This window comes from Rutilus rutilus (genome assembly GCF_951802725.1).
Source record: "Rutilus rutilus genome assembly, chromosome: 4".
Taxonomy (NCBI): domain Eukaryota; kingdom Metazoa; phylum Chordata; class Actinopteri; order Cypriniformes; family Leuciscidae; genus Rutilus; species Rutilus rutilus.
This window is the reverse complement of record NC_140212.1, coordinates 15,939,949-15,965,997: the sequence shown is the minus strand read 5'-3', so window position 1 is coordinate 15,965,997 and position 26,049 is coordinate 15,939,949. Positions and strand designations below refer to the sequence as shown.

General features: G+C 39.0%; 1 protein-coding gene across 4 annotated transcripts in view; it reads right to left on the bottom strand.

The window, feature by feature from the left end:
• The window catches only part of nav3 (neuron navigator 3), a 148,821-nt gene that overhangs the window by 98,564 nt on the left and 24,208 nt on the right, over positions 1-26,049 (bottom strand). For all 4 annotated transcript variants that reach the window (XM_084406904.1, XM_084406905.1, XM_084406907.1 and 1 more), the window contains exons 2-3: positions 8,468-8,585; positions 7,807-7,859 (exon numbers count right to left, since the gene is read on the bottom strand). In XM_084406904.1, the coding sequence (XP_084263030.1) occupies positions 7,807-7,859; positions 8,468-8,585 (171 nt within the window). The remainder of the gene's footprint in view (positions 1-7,806; positions 7,860-8,467; positions 8,586-26,049) is intronic.

Genomic DNA, 26,049 nt, shown 5'->3' with positions numbered 1-26,049 from the left:
AAATAAATAGTTTAAAAAATCATACATTGTGATTTCTGGATTTTTTTTTTTAGATTATGTCTCTCACAGTGGACATGCACCTACGATGACAATTTCAGACCCCTCCATGATTTCTAAGTGGGAAAACTTGCAAAATAGCAGGGTGTTCAAATTTAATTTTCCTCACTGTATATATATATATACACACATACACAACTTAAAACTTGAGTTAACTAAGGTGTAAAATTGACTAGGAAAATCCCCCCTTAGTAAAAAGTAAAAAGCGTGACAACTAGTCCCATTCCCCCTACATAATAAGACTGGTTATTTACTAACAAATTATACTGAAGATTTGCCATTAGGCCTGTGTATAATTGAAATTACAAACCAAGTGAAAATAATTTAGTGCTACTTTTTTCACATTGCTCTTCAGGACTTAATAACTTTTATTAATTGTTTTAATTCATGCAATATGACAGTTATGTCTGCACTAATGGTGTTATGGTAATGCTTGGCAGGTCTATTTGTTAAACCCATCTCAGTGCCAACTTCAGCATGCCATTCTCTGTGCCCAGTGGCATTGAGACAAACAACCGTAGCTGAGCCATTATGATGCCAGCCAATGAAGACAGCCGTTAAATTCCTGTGGCCTCCTCTATCTAATTAGCAGCTAAATGGATCAGGCTGCAGCCGCTGCCCTGCACAAGACTGGTGGAGGTACGGCACCAGCAGGATAGACTGCCTGCAACATGTGCTTTGAAGAGTCTGCTCTCTCAAAACATCTGAGAATGCCAAGATTTCATACTGCAGGTCCACCATTTATTTTTTTCCTTGAAACTTCAAAAAATAACCCAAAAGCACCAGAAAATATCATAAAATTGGTCCATGTGAGGTGGGCACTATATTTCCAAGTCCATGGTTTGTTGTTTTGTCAGTGAGAGATACAGTATTACCCAAGAAATAACTCAATAAATAAGAGATCAGTTTGATTCATAAAAAATGGGAACTGTAACAACTAAATAATAGAAAAGATCGGAGTCAGAGAATTAGTTTTTTCCTGAACACGCAATAGAGCAAATGTCAAGGTTTACAGTGAATAATGACTTAAATTTTAGATGACTTGGGATGTAGCGCACAAGCTGTTGACTTTAATGATACTTTTTTTCATTTTGAAAGCTCTAGTACGCTTTCATTGTAAATGCATTGTAAATTCTCTCCTTTTGTGTTTAACATAAGAATGTCATATTGGTTTGGAATGACATGAGGGTGACAGAATTTCTATCAATTTAAGGCCATCATCTCCATCCATCCATCCATCTTCTACCGCTTATCCGGGGCCGGGTCACGGGGGCAGCAGTCTAAGCAGGGATGCCCAGACTTCCCTCTCCCTAGACACTTCCTCCAGCTCTTCCGGGGGGACACCGAGGCGTTCCCAGGCCAGCCGGGAGACATAGTCTCTCCAGCGTGTCCTAGGTCTTCCCCGGGGTCTCCTCCCGGTGGGACATGCCCGGAACACCTTCCCGGGAAGGCGTCCAGGAGAGGCCATCATCTCATAAATTAATAAATCAAAAATTATCTCATGAATGCTCATGTATTTTTGAATAATGTTTTGGTTGACAGATTTGCTCTTTTAGTCATGTCACACAACCGGTTCTTTCATGTTACCACCGGAAACCTCTTTGCTGTAGTTATCCTCTTCACAGTCTGTTTTATGTTTGATCTTTGTAGATTTCCACAAATTGCTCTGGGATTTAACAGGCTTACTTCCATAGTTTCCTCTGTGTAGAATTATTAAGCTTATTGTTGCCGAGCAGAAAAGCATTCAATGAGATGTAATCAGAGGATTAGACTCTCTGTTTTTCACTCTGGGAGACCGGATATTTGGAGGTCCATTAAAATGTCTGTCAAATATGTTTGTTGTCGCCATAATGAATGAACATTTCCTTTATTCATAACTGTGAAAATGTCTTCGAAGACATGATTACAACAGGACAGGGAAATTAGATTTTGAAAGCATGTCAGACATGTCTGAGGAAGGAAAAAGACATCAGGGCCCACCAACCTCAAGGTAATTTCTAAGCGGACTGAAATCTTTATAATTACTAAAATGACTCCCTGTCAAAAGTAAAAAGCAGAAAATCCATCAATCCAAAAACAGATCCTCACACAGAGGAGGTCAAAGCACAATCACAGTCCAGTGGCAGTCAACATTTCTGACAGGAAACATTCAGAACCATTTCTGCTATGTCTACAAGCCCAAGTGGAAAGGTCATCACTAATGTCAAACGCTAAACGTCACTAATCAAATGTGAACGTAGTGTCGCTACAGTATGTGGCGTTAAACACACGAAAAGACAAGGTGAGACATGTCCTATGATTCTGTGCAAGAGGCACTCAGTCATTAACAAACTTCTCAACCCCTCTGAGCAGGCTAAGCAGAGAAAGAGAGTGAGAGTTGACCTGAATGACTGATATTTAACCACCACCTGTAAGACGCAAAAAACAGGTCTGCAGAAAAAATCCATCTTAAATAAACCTAAGCTATTTTTTCTTAAATGGTCCAAAAAAATATTAATACTACAGTACACTATGCTATGCTAACAAGAAAAACAAAATAGCAATATATACCCATTTCAAATACAAAATAATACTCATTTGTGAGTTACTTTAGATTAAAAAAAGTGTCTGCTGAACAATTAGATGCAAACGTGTTCTGCTCAGAGATCACTTCTTAGTTATTCACTAACCAAACTAACTCAATCAAGACCCAATGTCCAGCCTCTTAATAAACCAACTAACCAACCAAACTGAACTGAACTCTAAATAACCAAACCAAGTCAATCAAGACCCAATGTCATGCTTCTCAATGAACTAACTCACTAACCAGAATAACTAAATCAACACCAAAAGCCCATTCTTTTGATGAACTAACTCGCAAACCAATATACCTAAAAAAACGTCCAAAGTGTATTAACTCATTAACAAACCAAATTAACTCCACCAAGATCCAAAGGCCACCCTCTAAACTAACTTACTAACCAAACACATTTTTATCAATTCCAAAAGACCATCCTCTTGATGAACTGACAAACTAATCAAACTTAATCAAGACCCAAAGTCCACCCTCTCAATGATCTACTTACTAAACAACAAAACCAACTCAATCAGGACCCATTGCCATGCTTCACGATGAACTAACATACTAACCAAACTAACAAAATCAACACCAAAAGTCCATTCTTTTGATGAACTAACTTGCTAACTAACCAAACTAACACAATAAAGTTCTAAAACAAACTCAATAAAGACCCAAAGTCCATCTTTCCAATGATCTACTGTAACTCACTAAACAACTAAACCAACTCAATCAAGACCCATTGCCATGCTTCACGATGAACTAACATACTAACAAAACTAAAACTATCAACACCAAAAGCCCATCCTTTTGATGAACTAACTTACAGTACTAACTACAAACTAACGCAATAAAGTTCCAAAACGTATTCTCGAGGAACTAACTCACTAATTAACTAACTAAACTAACTTGATTAAGTCGTACAGTCCATCCTCTTGACGAACTAATTTTCTAACTAACCAAACAAACTTTGTAAAAACCCAAAGTTCATCCTCAATAAATGGTTCATTGATCCTGACATGTGGACGAGCTGACATCCAGAAGGGTAAACCAGCTGAGCATCTGAGGTCTCTCTAACGACCAGTTGGGTAGATGCTGTATTAATCATATAAAGATGAATGCGGTGTGCCATCAGAGGGATATGCTGATGTCTGCGTACGCAGCGAGGAGCGAATCTCTCAGCTGTCAGCTAACAGATGGAGCCCAGATGATGCAGCCACTTTACAAGCCCTAACACACTTAACTGCACTGGTCCTCCCACAAGACCTGGAGAGGTAACCAATCAGTCAGCCTCTCCTGATGGCCACAAAATCAAACCTACAAGAGACACTGACAGCAACTCATATGTGTATAGACAGACTTGAAGTTTATGTGGTGCATTCTGGGAATTGCAGTCCAACTGTGTGCCTAGTCATCTGTAGCCTTTTGAAGTGCAATGTGGTTTATTATTTTTATTTTTTTTATTATATAGATTAGTAATGCAACACTTTCAGTTGAATGGCTTTTTATGGCACTGTTTGGATTTCTTTCTGTCTTTTTCTGAGCTGGAGGGCGTCTGGTTGTGTTCAAAGGCGCGCTCTGCATGCACAGTTCCTGTGGTTTCCAGTTTTAGGGATGAGACAACACTGTCAGACTGAATTTGTCCCAACAATGCCTGATAGGAGAGGAAAGAGGTGCAAACAGGGATTTGATGAAGCAGCCGTCAGCCACAAAACATCCACTAAGAAGCCAACAGTCTCCTCAGTGATATCTTAATGTTTATACTAAATGAGATCACAAAACTGCATATTAAATTTTAAATTTTGAATTTTCCAATAGGTTGCCTCTGATGATCTTCGGAATCTGTTTGTGCAAAATAATTTGTGTACATGCCTCGGGGATGGCTTCAAATGTTGCAATCCCTGAATCTGCTAAGAAAGCCAGGCTAATGGGATATGCTTGTGTACAGGGGAACTCCCATTCTGATGCATAACCTCCCAAAATAGCTGTCTCTCACTGACTACGCTGCGAATGGCAGAGAGGGCTCATTTGGTGTACCAACATGTTCAGAATTCCAGACTAATCCGAATACCAGCCTTGGGATCATAGCCATTCCTTATGGGAAAAGTGGGTCCTAAGTGGGTCCTACCTTTTTAGCTTCTTGTGTAATTGCGGTTCAAAAGACAAACGTTTCCATACGGGTCAGTGAATGAACAGACAGCCTGTAGGCAACGATTTATCTGCCTCTCTTCATGCCAGTTTAATTAAGCCCCGAGAGACCAATCAGATCAATGAGAGAGAGTTTATTACGCATGTAATTTAGCAACCATCTTCATTGCCTGGGAAAGCACCCAACAGTACACTCATTTAACTGAAGCTGAGTCACTTTTAACAGGTGCTTTTAATGGACACGAGCAAGTGGGTTTTTTTTGCTAATGCCAAAGTTGTAAAGTTTTATTGGTTCACAGCGGAAAATGCATGGAGGGCTATCTAATCCTAATCGATAAGGAATTTCCTTTCTGAATGATAGTTATAATTGATTATTCCTCAATGGCAGATTGCCGACTCCCTGAGCAATGAGGCTTGACATGATTTACTGTTTAATATTAACTGCCACACAGTAACAAATACAGGAAAAGGGGCACAATAGATTAGCTTCCTGACTTATTCCTGAATACGTTAACCAGGCTGAGGGCAGGATATTTCTTATCCTCTCATTTAACACACATAAATGACCCCGTCCTACACAACTCCCAGAAAAGACCATCTTAAACCAGCATGGATTTTTGATGGTGAACCAGCAAAAAATGCTAGTTTCCCATACAACGACGTTACTCGCTGCATAACTACCATAATACGGTGCATCGTTGAAGAAATCAACTAGCTAGTCACAACCTTTTCCCTAAATCATATTGTCGCAAATTTGACGTTCAACCACGCTTGTTAATGATATCATGCATTTGAGATTGAATTAATGCCAGATTTTTTGCTATGAATTACAGACGTGGCATCTGAGGACTATATCTCCTTTTTTTTATCAGTTATCTTGCTTTCTCACCTTTATTTATATAGCGCTTTTCACAATATAGATTTTTTTCAAAGCAGCTTTACAGTTATAACAGGAAAATAATGCAAATAAGTTTGTTTCGGCTGTACAGATCTAGAAGAAAACAGTGTCATAGTCCAGCTGATGTTCAGTGATGGTTCATTTTTGTTGTAAAAAAAGTTATTAATTTAGTTAATTTATATATATCTATAGTCGCTCTGGAGAAAACAGTGATGTCATTGTCCAGCTCAGTTCAGCTCTCATATAATGGGGTCAATGCAGGAAGATCAATAATATTGTTGAATATTAAGTGTCCCCAACTAAGCAAGCCAAAAGCCAAAAGCGACAGTGACAAGGAACCAAAACTCCATCAGGTGACAGAATTAAGAAAACAAACCTTGGGAGAAACCAGGCAATTGTGTGCAAAAGTTTCAAACTTCAAAAAGGACATATATGTATCGTAAAAGTAATCCAACTCCAGTGGTTTAATCAGCCTTCTGATTACTTTGAATGTTTGCATCTCACATGACTTAACATCATGATAAGCACCAATGAGGTTTGATATTACTGACATGTGGCCAAATTGACTTTCACTGCATAGACAAAAACAACATTTTCATTTCATTCACTACTCGTTTAAGATAGTTAAGAACCCTGTACACCAGCATCCCATTTATGCTGTTTTAGCACAATAACCTGTTCCTATCAATCAAACACTGACAAAAACGTTAGCAATTACAGACAAGTCTCCCAGCAATCTGCAACAATGTGCTGATAGGTTACTCTTGTGAAGCTTGGCTGTGATACAGTATGTGTATGTCAGATTCCTCTATAACCTCAACTTCCCGTAAACAGTTTTATAAACAGGCACGCTTCCTCAGTGTAAAACCTCTACATATGTGTGCACACACATGCTGGCCGCAGGTGCAAGATCAATGGCCATTGAATGAAACCTCCTACAACTACCCTTAAACTCAGCCTTAAACTTAAAACTAAATCTTTTCCTGCAGTCTTTGTGCTCTTCCAATTTGACAAGCATACCTACATGGGAGTTGTTAGGAAAAGTCCACAGCAACTATCCTAGCATTCTCTGCTATACTCATTGACATGCAGAGAGTTATAGCCCAGTGCCCGGTCGGTCCATTCTACTGCAGAAAAGACCTGGGAGGCCATTAAAGCCTTTACTGTATTACAGCTTAGCAAGAGTTTAATCACTGCAATGTGCCACAGCAGAAACACAACATAAGCATAGAGGATCTTACTTACATGTATAACAACAAAGAATCATTAGTTTGCAAAATCATCAGCAAAAACATTATCATTTGGTCGACCAAATGGAACAAAATAATAATTGATCTTCATGATTTTGTGACAGAAGCAATTTCATGAGACTGGTTTATTTTATAGTGACATGTGCTGTTTATCATAGAAATGCAATGACAAAATAGCTATATAATACTGTTGTGACAATAAATAAATAAATAAATATGTAACAAAATATGCTCTACCAGTCAAAGGTTTGGATACATTTTATAATAATGTATAACAGTTATGTCATCATAACTATGTAATAACATATAGGAAAGTATGTGAATTATGTGAAGATCTATGAAAAATCATGAAAAGCATCCTAGCATGATTTGCAAATACTACTGAAGAAGTTTGCATGTAATACTGGACACTTGTTTCCTTTACTATCAGTTTCAGTTAATTTAATTGTTTAAACTTATACGTAGATACAATTTATGTTTGTCTACTAAACAAATTTCAAGTATTTTCACCTTCTGATCAAAAGTTCTGTACACTGTAAAAAATTTGTAACACTCCCCAATCAAAAATTTCAATTGACCGATAACATCTAAATTTTTCAATTGGCCCAAGTGAAAATCTGTACATTTAATTTTAGAATTTACAGAATTTCACTTGGGCCAATTGAAAAATTTAGATGTTATCGGTCAATTGAAATTTTTGATTGGGCAGTGTTACAAATTTTTTACAGTGTAAGTATTATTTATAGCTGCTAATGTTAAAGAAAAACCTTAATATGTCAGGACTTTGTATCAATCATCATGCTATTACTCTATGTACATTGCATAATCACAAATTGACTAATTTAACCAATGAAGCAATGAATATTAAAGCATTATTGATTAAAAAAGACACTTACCATTTGAGAGTGAGTCTTGGGGCAGATGTTAATATCTTCTACCTTTTCATTAGCTGCAAAAGAGATATTGCTTGATTAAACCTCTGCAGCACACTGGTACACAACAAAAAAGCATACCATAACCTCCGGCCTTTCCATCCACGGGTTACCGTCATGAGGCAAGAAAGTTTGCCTTTGCCGTTTGTGAGAATTTGTGATTGAATGGGCATATGTATGTTCGAAGTGTGGGAGAAAATGCTGAGAAAATGAACGGCTGTTAATTCATCAGCTGTTGGTTGCGAGTTTGTGACATAAGATCTGCCATTGTATGCTGGAGGTTCATAATAACGTTTCAGGACAGCCCAGAGGAGGGGAAAATGGGATGGGGGTGAAGAGAGAAGGAAAAATAAAAAAGACAGACTGACACACATGCACACAACGCAAACCACTCTGGGCTCGCTAAAGTGAACACATGGGAGACACATGCTTTAATAGTGCAGAAATAGAATTCAATTCTCATGTTGCTGATTTTCTACGGCTTCTAATCCAGTTTAACGTGAGCAGAATAACTTAAAGATGAAACACTGTAAGTAGTTATGTTTTACACAAATAATTTTAGCACTCAAATGAGCTGTGAAGATTTATTAGCCTGCACTGTGTGTCTGTGTGTGCATGCTCTCACCTATTATCTGGATGATTTCTGCCAGCAGAACTCCATCGGGTATGTCCTGAGTCAGGTCCTTAATAAGCCTTGGACAACCGGACTTGGCCAAATAATGGTTCGCCCAATCAGTGTAGATCTATAGGGAATGAGAATTTTGTTTGATAAGTAACAGAAGATGGATGAATAACCTTGTAGATGAAACCTTCTAGAATACAGATTAATGAATATTTATATCCAAGAGGACCTAAGCAGGTAAAACGTGTTACTATGAGAGACAGAGATTGAGAAAAACACAACCGTGTTTAGTATGGACAAGTTGAGTTCAAATTAATCAAAACTATCAATGAGGCTTCAGCACTTGTAACAGCTTATCTAGATTTTCTACTGGATAGAATCCAGCCCTAGCATGACATTGTGACACAGCTGATCCGTTTAATCAGATGTGGATTACACAGATAATGGGTAGCTACTTACAACAAATTAACTTTTCAAAATGTAAATTCTTCTCTAAAGGCTGGTGTCATCGCATCTTGAGCGCATAAACCATCATTAAAGTCTTTTAAATTAAGTCCTGTTTCATGAACGTTGTTACATAACAGTTTCAGACCAGTCCCAGTAGTGAAACAGAAAAAAAAAAAAGTTAAAACAGCATATAGGGAACACTAAATAGAAAGTCCTTATTTATTGCGTAATATACCGGGTCTGTTCGAGCAAATGCAACCCCCTAGTGACTCAGTAATATGTCTAAAAGATTCCTTGGATATGGTGCTCCTCAGGGGTCTGTTCTAGGGCCCCTAAAAATACTCATGTCGCAAATCTTAGAGCTCTGCTCTTTCGTTGTAATCTTAGGATTAGATATCATTGCACAAAAGGCAAGCGGTTTTCCATTTCCCACCTAAGTAAAAGCACTCCAGTGGCAAGGTACACTCTTAGAGCTCACATCCTTTCACTAATAGAGTTGCCTGTATGGGGCTTTTGTTTGTAATGTTTGATTTCAGTATGTGAATTATACATGTGAGTATCAGATAGGTTCAACTTTTTCAGATCAACCAAACAGCATGTATCATATCTGTTCTTTCAATGTGCCATTTGATTTTGGTCCTAGCGGAAAATGGTCAAACATCCTACTGTTGCTTTTGTTTTGGCTTCCTTTAGACAGTTCGAGCCTTAATTAGGGTGGTCAGACCTCCCCACACCCCCATAATCTGCACCATGCTTCATGTTTAAGTTATGAATGACGCACTGAAAGATTTTTCAAGTGGTAAAAGTAATTTACTCCCACGCACCCAGTAAAATTTCAAAGGAATTTTCATTCACATAGATTCACATTTCATTTTAGACCATATTATAATGCCTCATAAAAAATAAATAAAAAAAAACATAAGCCACACTCTCTCGCCACCTCAAACACAGTAACCAATTAAACATTTCTGTCTTTGCCAGGCAAAAGGGAGCATTCCACTCAAAGATGCCACAGTTCAAAGGTTTCGTCTGTTGTGGTTTCAGCACATGAAGAGGAGTCGTTAACGAGAACAGGGTGATGAAGAACACTTTACTCACCATCCTACTTAAACACAACACAATGCAAAAGCTCACCACTCCAAACCACAGTCACCTCCGAGAGTTGAGTAAACAAAGAGCTACACTACCACACATGCCAACACCTCTAGTCATGGCAGAGAAAACAGCAAAAAATATTCTGCAGCATCTAGTAAGCCAAGTGAATTCTGCTTTGGTTTGGCTATGATATTGATGTTTTAGTTCATCCTAGTGGTCCAGGATGTAGGAGGAAGACAGATATCTGTGGCTTAACAAGAGTTCGTGAGGTAAACTGACGCAGTGGTTGAAAGGTCAGAAAAAGAAGTGGAGTATAAGAGAGATTCTCTGCAGCACAACCCCGTTCCCATTTTCCCTGCCAAGCAGAGGGCAGAGAGAATTAGGGGTGCCACAGTGCCACAGTGCCACAGTTGTTCATGGGCTCGACGGGCAGAAATTGTCCATCTGGACCTTTGAAAGGAAGGAAAGAAAAATCATTCTGTCTCCCTCTTATTGCCTCCAGCGCCCAAAGATCAACAAAGAAAGCAGAGAGAGACATGGTAAGAGAAAGTAAGATGAGAGAGCAAAAACAACAGAAAAAGCAAGAGACTAGTGGACATTTCACATTTAAAATTGCACACAATGAGCAAACATTCTTGATAAAGTTCGGTTAGCCAATCACCTGAGCTGTAAATGCCATGTGACTAATGAATGCATTAGTCTTGAATGCAACATTTGAATGGTCACCATGCTTTCTGTTGTAGTTACAGTAGTATAGTAGCCTGACGTCGTCATACTCAATTCTAGTCAGAATGTGAGTCTGATACTTCTCCATTGAGCTTTGATTATGGGGCGTGTTTCAACCGAACCAGGAAAAAAAATTCCTCTGCACTCAATTGGATAGACCTACAACCAATCAGAGCAACGGAGTAAGTGACGTATGTTTTTCATTCATGTTTCCGATCGCGGTTCTCTGTTCCTCTTTTAAAATTAATGCGCTGTCGATATCTTCTATAACAGACGCGATGGCGGAATCTACACATGATGTTTTATAAACAAATTTCAGGAGGAGCACATTCAAATAATCAATCCAATCAACCGTCTATCAGCATGAGAGGAAAGCATATATTTATTCACTCGGTCAACTCACCTAACATGACAGTTTTCAGCATCCCTGCACTCACTCTTGGCTTGTTCTTCCACAGCCAGGAATACGGGGGGAGTACTTTGGGTTCGGGCCGAATACCGAGCCCGAAGCCTCTCCTCAGACAGCACGCCAAATATGCATTTATTCTATCTGACTTATTTGTAAGCGTGAACTCGTGAAATCTCAATTCTTCAGCGGCAGTCATTTGAATTCAACCCAAGCGCTCGTTGATGACGTGGATGATGACGTTACCGTTGCTTATCTGTCCATCATCGTATAAAGCCCGCCCTGACAATTTGATTGGTCCGAACAATTTTTGTTCGGGCATAATAGCTCCTCAACGGAGCGAGTCCAGACCGAACTTCCCGACCAAAAAATATTGTGGGCGGGGTTCGGGCTGGCACCCAGGCTAGTAGTATAGGCCAGGGGTGCCCAATCATATTCCTGAGTTGCACCAGCCATTCTTTCTTAAATTGGAACATTGAAAGTCAGGGGCTTAGTAACTACTAGCTAGCTTGTAACGAACTCTGTTCTTTGTTCATATCGAAGAGTCGCTAACAAAGTAATTTATTCACATAATGTCCTCTCTCTTAAAATGTAAGTGTGTGAAAATGTCAGCATTATCATATATGTCTAAAGAATTGAAGTCTGTCCTGATTGGAGGCTTCCGTAAAAATTGTGTTTATAAGTAGAGTTGCGCATCAACTAAGTTTAATGGTGCAATGTGATGATTTTTTTTGTTAGTATGTTGTAACTTTACTTTATTTGTGGTACATTTATAGCAAAACTAGGCTAAGTTGTAACTTAAGCACAGCTTGTGCAACCGGCCCCTGGAGATCTAATTGTTCTGCAAATTTCAGCTCCAACCCTGTTCAAACACAACTGATCCAGCTTATTGAGATCTTTAGGAGCACTTGATAAATACAGACAGGTGTGTTGAATCAGGGTTGGATCTGAACTCTACAGGTAGGTAGATATCCAGGAACAGGATTGGGCAGCATTGCCCAACTGGAACAAGATAACAACCAAAAACCTTGACTTTTGATTGTTGATTGTTCAATACTTTTACCCTTTCCCTCAGAATCCTTCACTCTATATAGTGTACCTTTGGGACTATTAAAGATGGGGTTCATGACCTAGGGTTAAAATTATGCTAACACCTGCCAAAATTATACATGTGAAAACAAACAAAGCAATGTTTTGAAAACACCACAGATACGGTATTTTCACTCTTCAGGGAAATTGGTTTACTCACAGTTGTCTCTGTATATTAAGCTGGGATAAGACTAAGAGTATATATTTTAAACGTCAAAGAAATTACACACTTCAGCTTTAGATTGGCGCTTAAAAAATGAGCAAAAAGAACAGAAAATTACAAATAAAAAGCTGACAGGTACGACTAAAGGAGTCTCCCTGTGTCCTATTAATGAGGATAGAAGTGGATACAGATGAAATCTCCCTGAGAGGACCATTACCACAGTTATTTACAAACAGATTGATTGATCTGAAAACCACCATTAACATTTTTATCAGCATAGGCAACGTACAATATATCGAGGAGAAGCTGGAATCTCTTATGCACATGATAACCAGCAGCACACTGTAAATGCTTTAATCAATGCTGCCATTAACACTCAGGCACAAGGGAGGGGGAAATGGGCCGGTCTGCAGCTGTAAATAAGCGACTGTTATGGCAGAAGGAAACTGGTTGTAAAGCAGTCTTTCAATCTGATAGTTTCATGGAGGGAAGTACATCGAGCCAAGGTTAAACAGTTTCCCGTCCCGTTATTTCAGGGGGAGAACTTGCTGATGTTTCCCACTGTGAGACCGGCAGAAGCTCACATGAACGCAAACACATCCAAAAGTCAGTCCCGGTGCTCTTCAGTCCCCAGATGTTTGCTGGATCCCATCTGAACAGCATTAATCTGGTGCCCTAGCACCCCTTGACTTCACTCACAGCTATTTGTCATGCATCACGGTTTCTTTTCCCGCGACCCATTATTTTCAATTCATCCCAACAGCTCTGACACTGTGGTTTTGTCTCTATTAATGAGCAAGCGCTTGTTTGGCTAATGCATCACTCCGCTGTAAAACCCAACTATGCCACCCTCAGCATTCACACAGCATTAAACGGACACACACACACACACACACATACACTCATACAGCCGTCATTCATGAGAGCAGCCTCCTCCCCTCGCAAGTAGGTTGCCAGTGCACACATACATGCGTCCAGACACACACATCCATCAAACAAAAACACAAATCCCCAGGCTTTGTCTCTGACTCTAAGAAGCAGTCAACAGTCCCTGTTGTTTCAGCCTGCCAGAGTTAAGCTCGAGTGAAGTGTGTGTACCTCTTAAGAGTATCTGAGCCCAGGTTGTCCCCGTCCTCAGTGTCCCGCTGATAAACGGCAGCGTTCGTCTCTCTCTACAGTCTGCAGTGCCTATAACTGCGCAGGTACTGGAAGCCTGCAGTTACAGTACTCGGCCAATGGGGGGAGTCAGCTGCTGGGAAAGGCTGTCATGCATAAGCCAGAGGGGTCTGTGAGTTCACTGCCTTGCGGATGATCCAGAGACCGTATTTGGTGTTTATTTGAATGCTTTTAGATGAAGTTTAGATTATAAATCACAGGACTGAGTGGAAAAGGAATGTAAATGTATTATTTAATAAAAATGAGGGGCTCTGTAAGCATATGGAATATTTAACTGCCCTCAGAACACTTTAGGGCTATTGTGTAATGCTGCAAATTGAGTTATATGACTGTATGTAAACCTTTATATATCTTATTAGAGGAATTCATTAAAATAACTAAAAACAATATCAAGGAAAGGGAATAGAGCTAAAAAAATCAAATAAAATCAGGAAGTTGTTAAACAGCAGGTTTACAATACAAATACAGTGTAAAATCAGACTACAATTTTACATTTTCTCAAGAAAATGTGATTGTGCTTGCTTGAGTAAAACTGGGTTTTCTGAATGGTCTATATGGTATTTCTATACAGTTGCTAAGTGCTTTAGAGCTTTTTTGTCATTCCTATGGTGTTCTAAGTGGTTGGTAAGTCAAAAGAAGCAGTTGCACTTTATTTTACAGTGTCCTTGTTATATATGTTACATGTACTTAGTGTAGAAATAACAGACAATTATGCATAATTACATGCAACTAAGACTAAACCAAACCCTAACCCTAATTATATAGTAAGTACATGTTGTTAATTACTAATACACAACGCACAACAGTGCGAGACAAGTTAAACTACCACTAAAAAACTTTTTTAAAGAAGTTTCAAATGAAGAATCAAAGTCAATGGAGTCCAAAATAACATTGCACCCCAATGACTTTCATTATAGACAAAAAATATTGTGATTTAAAAAAAATATCTGACAGAAAAAGTCATATAGGTTTGGACCGTCATGAGTGTTTGAATGTTTTAAATCACATAAATTGCACAAAAAATCAAATAAAGGTAGGGCAGGCTGCAGAGAGAGCGTACAGAATGAGTTTGCAGTACTCAGGGATAGAGAGACACCTCGAGGAAAGGGAATCATCTTATGACATTGTAACTGAGCGATGAACAAGACTTTGCTGAATCAGGGCTGAGGCGGCAGCAAACACAGCTCACCGCTGTTTACCCATAACACATCAGCCGTCAGTCTGTGTGACACTTGAGTTTAATGCAGTTTCTCCATTGATTTCATGGTAGTTTTCCATTCATACTCAGGCACGGCGTTCCGCCACATGAATGGGAGCGCAGACTGCTGACATATGGCTGTGATTCCTTCATTTGGCTCAGGGGAGATTGGAAGAGGATGGGGACTAGGGTTTTATTGTGTGTACAGTTGTGTATGTGTAAATCAAACATCACTCCCAGACAAAACCCTCGGCGGAGAAGGGCAAGAGTGTTTGTCGTTTCTGCAAGGATGAGACGCCACTGTGCGCTTTGACAGGAAGTGCAGGCAGTTGGGCTGTCAGTACTAGTTTCCTGTGTGCGCGCTGGCCCTTGGCTGCTCCTCGTCCCATTGAAAGATGTGCCTCCTAAATGCTCCTCTCAGCCAGGACACCCACACACAGTTGAACCCAGCGAGACGACAAAGGTCCCTTCCTCTCACATGGCATGACATTATCATTGTTGACTTGGCACACAGCTGACATTTGGAGATGCTCTTCATGTTGAGACCTCATAGTGTAAGGGACGGTGAAATTAATAAGGTGCGAGCCCTACCCACTCTTTCAGACCACATTCTCATTGGCCCATTGATGAAATTTCAGAATTTAAGAAAATACACTGGCTAAATACACTTCCTCCTAATTGTATATCAGATAAATACCAGCATGGAGGAAGATAACAGGTTTGCCATTTATGGGCTCTTGATAGAAGACCCACACAACAGACAACCAGGTTCATTAAGTGACCTGAATTAATCTGTGTCAGTAGCTGCCAATTGAGTTAATTGTGTTTGTCTGAAGGTTGATCGTACATCAGAATCTTCATGAGACTCATTTAGTCTAGTTTCCCTTGAGAATCCCCACAGAGCAGCTAACATACTAAAGTGCACAGACAACAGAGAATTCCCTGCTCCAGCGTTTAGTAATTAAAGCATCTTCGCAGAATATTCTCCAGAGTGTTGAATACCGTAAAAATCAATGGACGATGATGATGCGTGCGAAACAAGGTTACATAATGGTAAACCGTCCCTTTGTTGTTTGTAATCAACAATGGAAGGTTTCCTGTTGGAGCCAAGGCTTAGCGGTAATTCATTGAGAATGGGTGCTTACATGAGGAAAGCAGTTTTGAGCCTATGTTGGAATATACTACAAACATTCTGCCTACTTAACATAGACAACCATTTCAAATGGTATATGCAAAATGGTTGTCTACGTAGACACTTTGAGATATCTACAGCATGAACCAAACTGCACCATTGCACACATCTGGAAGATATCACTATGCCAAACCTTGTTCACTTTCTCCTCAAAGCAACTTTAAACAGTTCCTGGTTTTCTTCTTTCCAGTACAAACATCATTATCTTGTCCAAGGGAGCCAGTAGCCCTTCATCTCATTTAATGTTCCCAATAATAGCACCTGTCAGCCCCATGGTCACTTCATTAAAGGTCCACAAACACTCACAGCTACAGCCAAACTCTTCTCCTTTGAGCACTGCACGGGGAAAATGCCTCTTTAAGTGGAAAATAATGCAACACGTTGTAAAAGCAAACACATTTGTAACCCTGCCACTTGTTAATGGCTGGAACTTCTGCCAAGCATAAAATACCTTTCCTCATATGCATATGCATGTAGTTTGTCTATAAAACATCAGGTGCGTCCTTTTCCAACACATACATGGCAAGAGCTAACTAACTTACTAGATAAGTATTAAATTACAATGCAGAAAAAATATAGATTGCTGTATTACAGGGAACAATATGAAAGAATGTAAATTAATACAGTAATTATTTATTTGTATTATACAGTAATTAAAAATACGTAACAATGTTGTATTGTCAAAATGCAAATCCAATGAGAATCAACTTTGAGAATAATTGGAATTGGAAAGTTTTCCGTTGTTACACAGACATATGCCAACAAAGAGCTCTCGTTTGATGAGAGCTGGAACGAAGATATGAAGGACCTCACGGCAGGGGAGCAAGTCTCTTAAATTCTCTTGCAGTTGTCAATCAGATGAAGTGAAGAGAGAGAAAGCAAGAAGAAGGGACAGGAAGATACAGAGATGAAAAAAAAACTGGGGATAGAAACATGTGGGAAGAAAGTACATAAGCCGTATTCTTGAAGTGACTTTCAGGAGTTACAGGAAGCTGAAGGGAGTTCTGCATTTCTAGAGCACAAACAGTGAAGGACACAATGTTCCTAGGCCATTCACAGTCTATTCACTGACTCTCTGATGAATACTGCTCACACAAATGACAAAAGTTGATTTGACTGAATGTGATGAGCTGGTTCTACGCAACTTCAAGAGTCATGTACACAAACTTAAACAGTGGTTGGTTGCTTTATATGTGTCTTCCTGCTTAAGTGGCGGATCTTGACCTTAACAAAGGGCAATGAGGACCAGCTTTTAGGTCACAAGTCAAAAGTCTCCATGACAAAACTGACCTTGGCTGAGTTTGAGTGACAGCTCTCCACCATTCAACCAGTTACCACAGAAATCATAATAAACACAGCGAGATATTTCTTATTATGACCTACAATGTGGTCACGCTTACTCCCACTGTTGTTGAAGAGAGGAATCTCCCTCGGCCTGCCCCTTTTCAAAACATGTCATTACTAAAACAGGCAGCACTTCCAGAGAAATATCTGTCATCTAATTAGTAAGCACATTTGATTCAGCAGAAAGGAATAATGAGAACTACATTCAAAAATTATATCCATTGGGATCTGGTGTGAAATAGAGCTTAACCATCTAATCCTTTAAATAATTCTGTCGTCTCAAGGTGGAATGCAGCACTGCAACACTCACTAACACTTTCTATGATGCCTGTAGTCCATATATAATGCATTACATGTATTCATAATGCATTACAAGAGACATTGTAATGTGGTTTATTTTGTCATGAATAATTGTAGCTGCAAGGTAATACATTATAATACTTGTATTTTTACATTTAACATATAACACCCAAATGTGGTGTTGAGTATGTGCCTTATACTCTTTAGAAGTCAAATTACTAATCAATAAGTATCTCATAACTGTGGTTACAAGTATTTAGGATAACATAGAATGTATTAAGGTGTATCATTATGCATTATCAATGCATAGAAAGTAAACAACACATTGGCACTGCATTTGTACACAGTTAATTGAAAGTGTTACTCACAACTTTGGGGTGTGAGACATCTAAACTCACTATTGTATCTGACTAAACACTATTCATCTGCATGTATATGTGTAGCTTTGCTGGATCTGGCCTAAGAAATAGCATCTCAGCTGTACTAGCAACCCCTTTGTCTCTTAGCGACACAAAGCTATTCCTGTCTCTCAGCATGTCTCTATAATTAGCAGTAGACCTGTAAGAGCCACCTTCACTAAGTAAATTACCCAGTTTAGAAAAGTAAATAGCAAACGTGTAATTAGCCTCCATCAACTCGTTACTGAGCACCATGCTAGACTGCAACTAGCGACTGATGTGTAGGAGGATGGTGTAGCGACATTAGCTGTGTTCCAAATACGAGTGAGCTGCCTACCTAGACAACATTTAAGATTTCATAGAAACGCTCCCAACATGAAGGCTGTTTTTAAAGGCCAAAAAGTAGGATGCAACATTATGCTGCCTGGTTTTATTCAATAAGGATGCAATAAACTGATCAAAAATGACAATAAAGACTGGAGTTTGCGACATTGAACACTGGAGTAATGATGCTGAAAATTGAACTTTGCCATCATATGAATACATTACATTTTTCAAAACAGATTTTCAAATTACAATAATATTTCACAACCTTACTGTTTTTTACTGTATTTTAAATCAAATAAATACAACCTTGCTGAGCATATGAAACTTTTTTTTTTTTTTTTTTTTTTTTTATCCTACCGACCCTAAACTATTGAACAGTTCAGTACTATTGTAAAAAAAATTTTTTATTAGAAATTAGTTTTAGGCTTCTTGGAGTACAGTATTAGTTAAGCAACATGCTTTTGTCAAACTGTTGGAATCAATTTTGAGTCGCGTCTCCTTGCGATTTATGTGGTCTATAGAGCATTCTAAATCAGTCACTTTGGTCCCATTGCTGTTGCGAACTTAGAAGGCTGCTGTCTAACTGAACTGCATCCCATCTGCCCTGATATCATAAACCAATAATGTTAGGATGTGAGGAATTATCGGTAATGTAGTTACCATGTGTATTTATGTTTATGTTTAAGCTCATCTTTGGATTTGATGTGGTGCTAAACTAATATTTGATACAGATGGAGCTTTTCAATCAATTTTGAGTCATGCCTCCTTGTGCTTCACATGATTTTGTGTGGTCTGTAGAGCATTCCAAATAAGTCACTTATAAGGTCCATTTGCTGTTGTGAACTAAGAAGGCAGCTGCCTATTTAGGTAGCTCACTAGAATTTAAAACGGAGACCTAGATTTGCATCTCATTAACATTATCATTATCTTGCATCAAAAATGCCAGTAGGATAATAGGCTTTTCTCTGTATTTAACAAATAAATGACAAAAAAAAAAAACTGTACAAGCCATCCTTTGTTAATGCAGGATGACTGTGGAAAAGCGGAGGAGGGGGTCCGGTCCGGGTGAGTCAGCACACACTCGTGTTCCAGTATCAGTAGTCTGACTTGACATCCCATAAGTGGGTATCAGTGAGAATGTATTGCATTTGGAAGAGCAGCGATTGCAGCATTGCTTCTTCCTGTGGGTAATTAGTCACGCTTCCTGCTAGTGTTCAATTAAGTCTGGCCTCATGCTCACCCGTGAGTGTAAGGTGAGTCAAAGCGTGGGGAGAAGCAGTGACACACACCAAAACAACAGCACACTCAACGCTGGCATGAACCTATGACCTTGTGTATGGTGAAATATATGAAATCACTCTGTTTTTCATATATTTGACTTTTTTTTTCTCTTCCACACACAATCCCTTGCAGTTAAACCACTTGTAGAAACATGGAAAGGTTACTGATTAGATTTAATGCACTAGTACTTTCATAAAATGAAGCTTTGAAAAAGTCGAAGTCCGCTGCCAGTTAACTGAACTGCATCCCATCTGCCGTTAACCAATAATGTTTGGATGTGAGGAATTATAGGTAATGTAGTTACCATGTGTATTTCTGTACCCAAAACCCCCTGATTTTCATATAACCATGATGCAAGAGGGATGCCACATGATAAGTGTCAAACCCAGAGCTCATCTTTGGTTTTGACGTGGCACTAAACTAATATTTAATACAGATGGGGCTTTTTTTCATCTACAAGGAATTTGCTGAAGTCTGACATTCCCGTCACATTGACTTAACTTTAATTGGTTTAATAATCAATAATTATGAGTCTGGTGATTTGGCTGGTCATTTGAGCACTTGACGTCCTCATGTTCCATGGACACAGAGAGTGGGATTATGGTTACTTTGAATTCAGGAGACACGTTTGCTCTCTATGTAAATCAATCTGTGCAACCTTCACAAATGTGATTTAACTCACTGGCTTTCTCTAATGGCTTTTTGATTTGCATCTTCACCCGGACTGCTTGGAGCCTGACTGTCTGCTTGAAACCCACTACCGGCAGCTCCCACTAGAGGGCCCCGTTTTCACTCAATCCTGTGATGCATCTTACGGAGGGAGAAAAAGCTTGGAATTTTAGCCTCACCGGAATTTAACAAGCAGGAAACCAAAATATGCTGAGTCATTTTCATTCACTTATGAGTCATTGGAGAGTGAAACCAAACACAAAGAATAATGGCTACAATTTGAGACAGAAGCCTTGCCGTATAGCAGTGCTGTATATCTCTGCGCTTCAGACACTATGAACCAATAAAACACGCTTTCATCACGTCAGAACGACCGCCTATCAGAGCCGTGGGTTATGTCATCAGTTACACTGACAGCGAGAGTGGGGTTGAGTTTGGATTTGCCCTGACCTCCAGTCGACACACACACACACACACACACACACACACACACACACACACACACACACACACACACACACACACACACACACACACACACACACACACACACACACACACACACACACACACACACACACACACACACACACACACACACACACACTTTGTTACAGAGCTGTTCAGTTTGTGGTTAAAGGTCTGTGATTAAAGACCCAATTAAATCACAATTAGAGTTTTGTGGCTTTAAGTCCATCAGTTTTGAGACCATTCGGATGCTAGTGTACTTGCTGACAAAATTTACTTTTAGCACAATTAAAAATGACCGTCTCTCTCAGAAAAAAGGGATGAAGATATTGATTAATTCTTCTTACATTACACAGATTTTTATACAAGCAAATGCTCTCCGGAATGAGAATATCAATATTCCCTGTCCCAAAATGTTCCCTGTTTCAAGTCATTTCATGTTGCCTTTAATGTAACTTAAAGGTAGATATGTCTTATAACATAAATAATACACTGTCACACCTTAAACATGGATTTTAAAACCCCACTTTCAAACAAGTTTCTACATAAGGACTACAGTACATCTACCTGGAAGTTGTCAGTTTATATGAATCAGACAACTATTGTAGTCCTTATGTAGAAACGTACAGTTTTAAAGTACGCAATGGTTTCAAAACAATGCTTTTAAACGGCTTTAAAAACACCAGTTCCTACAAAGAAACCTGCTATTCTAAAAACCCATTAGATATTCCTGAGGGAACCCAAGGCGGATTAGCCTTCCGGGTCGGGCTGAAAACTGACGTCATGATTGAACAGCTAATGTTGTCATCAAGGACAACATTACTCCACATACAAAGGACAGAAGCCAGACCGATTTTGTATGTGTGTTGATGGATAGTATGAGTCGGCACTAAGACTCTAAATCAGTGGCTGGTAGACATGAAGTTTTAGTCGACTGTGTCACATCAATTTAATTTATGTAATCCATAATGATGCCATTTACAGTAAAAGCTTCTTTTTTGGATGTCTGAAACATCTGCCAGTGAATGAGTGTGTGTGTTACTCATGTCTGACATACCGTGATTCATCACTGGTAAGTGACAGCTACTGATTTTTTATGTGTTTGCTTTATTTTAGGTTTTTCCTCTGCCTTTAATCAATGCTGACTCATTCAGGTTCAACCACACTTCCCGCTATCTGAGTCATGTGACTATCAGAGGTCAGATTTCTCGAGCCCTGCAGTCGGTCAGGATTTCCCTGGGATGCTTTTTGAAAATGCCTTGAGAACTGCTTCACCAGCTTTCCTGCATGAAATTTCCTCCTCCGCTCCGCTCAACTCAAAGCTTTTGCTCTAGTTGGCACATGGCTCAGCCTTCCACTCCTTCACTCAGCACAGCTATAATAACAATATCAGCCCAGGAAAGAAGAGGGGAAACACACAGGCACATGAGTGCACACCTGTCAGGGGAACGGGAAGAGGGAAACCCAGTCTTATGATCACTTCAAGGACGTTTATAAAGGCCAAACTAGCTGCTAGAGGGAGAAAGAAGATTCTGAGTCACTTGAAATGAATGTTCAAAACAAGGACTATTGAGAGCTTCGGAGTCATGCTTTTGATTACCACAAAAAAGTATAAATAAATGAATAGAAAATGTATTGGAAAATGTATGTAAATGTATGAACTCATTCAATGTTCTAGTGGTATCCTGCAGTGCAATGGCTTGCTTCATAGACTTCCATTGCAATTGTGCTTTGCAATCGACTTTTGCTTGATTTTACAAACTAAGAGACGAGTCAAAAAAGTTTTTTTGTGGTAATCAACAGCATGTCACAGATTCGGTGAGTTTAAGTTAAAGTTAAAGTTTTGTCTGTGACTTTCCCCCATCACTTTTTCTTCCTCTGTCTCTATTGTTCAACTGTGTCTTAGAAATACAATTTGCCCCAAGACACTAAAACACACAGCAACTACTTCAGACCTCTAATATGATGTGGCTCACAGAGCAATGACTTTGGAGATGTGCTATCTAAAAAGAGGGCTGTCAGAAGATGAAACCCGAGGGGGGAAATCCCCCAAAAATCTTTCTTCTTTCCCTTCTTTCTGCATTTGGCAGGTGGGGAAATTGAGATGGCAAGAGCCCCCCTTATCTGGCAAAAAAAATCGAGCATCACAAATCACATCAGTACTTTTAAAAGAACCCTGGAAACAGCTCTTTCTGTCTTTTTCCCGCTCCCCCCATCCTAAAGGTCTACTAACTTTTCAGATTATTATATTTCTTCCAGAGTGAACTGCAGTAGTCATGCCCTGGGCGACACACACACACACACACACACACACACACACACACACACACACACACACACACACACACACACACTTAGTAGATAGGATAAAATGGCCACACCATTGATATTAGTTAATGGCCTGTTGCTAAAAGGCCCCATACACACACCTACACACTTCTTTCTCTAATCCGGAAAGGTTGAAGGTGAAGGAGAGTTGTCCAAGTTGTATGATATATTGGCAGATTAAAGACAATTCACTTTGTCTTGAACACACACACACACACACACACACACACACACACACACACACACACACACACATCCTGAGCCCTCCAGCATTTGGATCTGAAGACACTATATCCGCTCTTAATCTTTGGCCTTCTCTATTTGCTGTCGGTCTAGACCCGCAGTCAACTCTGCAGTCCCAGTGAAAAAAAAACCTAAGATCTAAAATTACAACAGTAATGGCTTGTCAGTTCAGCTGGTCGGGTGTTGAGAACTTCTCAGTGGCCCTTTGTAGCCTTTGCACTGACCCAAAACTCTCCTCTGGAGTTAAACTCTGAGAATCGTAGGCCGTCACAGCTGAATGAAAAGCTTAAATAATATTCCAGCTTTCCTGACCACGTGGCTGAAACTAAATAAACACATTTTTCGAATGAGTCCTGTTGAGTACATGGAATACACAAGCATGTTGATTAACTATTAGTCATTTTTCAGTTATGGGCTTGATTAATGATCTTTAACTTGATATATGCCTGAATGCTGAATACATTAAAGAGAGAGGAAAAAAGACTGGATTTTCATCATGACATTTGGGTCCAAATATCTGTCACTCCAGATCTCACAGAATTTGTCACTGCCAGATCTACAGGAATGCACAGACAACATGAGCATGAATGAATGAAAGGACTAACAAACCAACTCATGAATGAATGAATGGACTAACAGACCAACTCTTGAATGAGTAATTGGACCAACAAACAAACTCATACTGTAAATGAATGAACGGACTAACAAACCAACTCATGAATGAATGAACGGAATAACAAACCAACTCATGAATGAACGAATGACTGGACTAACAGACCAACTCATGAATGAATGAGTGAACTAACAGACCAACTCATGAATGAATAATTGGACTAACAAACTAACTCATGAATGAATGAACGGACTAACAAACCAACTCATGAATGAATGGACTAACAAACCAACTCATGAATGAATGAATTGACTAACAGACCAACTCATGAATGAATGCATAAGTGAACAAACAGACCAACTCATGAATAAATGAACAGACTAACAAACCAACTCATGAATGAATGAATGGACAAACAGACCAACTCATGAATGAATGAATGAATGAATGAGTGAGTGAACAAACAGACCAACTCATGAATGAATGAATGAGTGAGTGAGTGAACAAACAAACATACCAACTCATGAATGAATGAACGGACTAACAAACCAACTCATGAATGAATGAATTGACTAACAGACCAACTCATGAATGAATGAATGAATGGACTAACAAACCAACTCATGAATGAATGAATGAATGAGTGAGTGAACAAACAGACCAACTCATGAATGAATGAATGAGTGAGTGAACAAACAAACATACCAACTCATGAATGAATGAACGGACTAACAAACCAACTCATGAATGAATGAATGGACAAACAGACCAACTCATGAATGAATTAATTGACTAACAGACCAACTCATGAATGAATGAATGAATGGACAAACAGACCAACTCATGAATGAATGAATGAATGAGTGAGTGAACAAACAGACCAACTCATGAATGAATGAATGGACTAACAAACCAACTCATGAATGAATGAATGAATGAACAATCTAACTCGTGAATGAACGAACAAACAAATGAACGAACAAACAAACAAACAAATGGACTAACAAACCAACTCACGAATGAACAAACAAATGAATCAATGACTGAGGAAATGAATGAATGAGTGAGTGTAACAAACAAACTGATAAACAAATGAATAAATAAACAAACGAATGAATGAATAATCAGATTAATCAATGAATGTATCAATAAATGAATGAGCAAAGAAACAGATGTAAAACAAATGAATAAATGAACAAAAGAATAAACGAATCAATAAAAAAATTCAGACAATTTCTCTCCGTCAGTGCATTTAGCTGCTCAGCATGTGCGTCTGGATGTTCACTATGTGAATCATTTTCGAACACAAGCCCACCCCCCACACACACACGCACACCTGTCCTTCATGAAGAGCACAGCGCGTCTTGATTCTTTCGTAAATGTGAACCTGACCCGTATTTGAATGATGACGTTGGACAATGAGCTGAATGAAAGAATGACAGTGAGTGACAGAAAATGAGGCAGTGCAACTGTCCTTAACCTCACTGTGCCGACACACTGCATCACCATGGAAACAAAAGAGACTATAAAATTCATGTGGAAAAAAAATGACTGAAGGTCTACATCTCAGTATTATTACTTTACCGTCTTCTCCAATTTAAATATCAAATTCATGAAGACAGTCTCATCTCACTCCATTACTGAGAACACAGGTGAGACTGCGGCCAGGTCAAGGCAGGGGAGATCTTCTGAAGTGTGATAGGCAAACAACAACAAAACAACAACTGGCACATATTGTAAAGGTGCTGTCACATTTACAATTGTTCGGCATATTTTCTTTGTAATTCTTTGTGAAATTTACTAGCAATTTCTGAGTAAAAATCCTTCAACCTTTTTAGTGTAGGACCAATTTATGCAGATTTTAAAAGCAGAAATGTGAAGTGAACTTTATAAAAACACTTACTGTACATGTACATTAATTAGTGTATCATAAAAAATTGTGCAATTAAATCAACAGTTTTGTTAGAGTTGCACTGTTACGTTGTAATGGCGATCAAAATTGGATGGAACTTTATACAAAAAAGTTTTCATTTCTTTTTCTTTTTTCTTAAAAAGTGAACTAAAATCTTTACAAAATTCTTTACATCTTTTGCCTTTAATATTTAAAGAGAGACTATTCTAA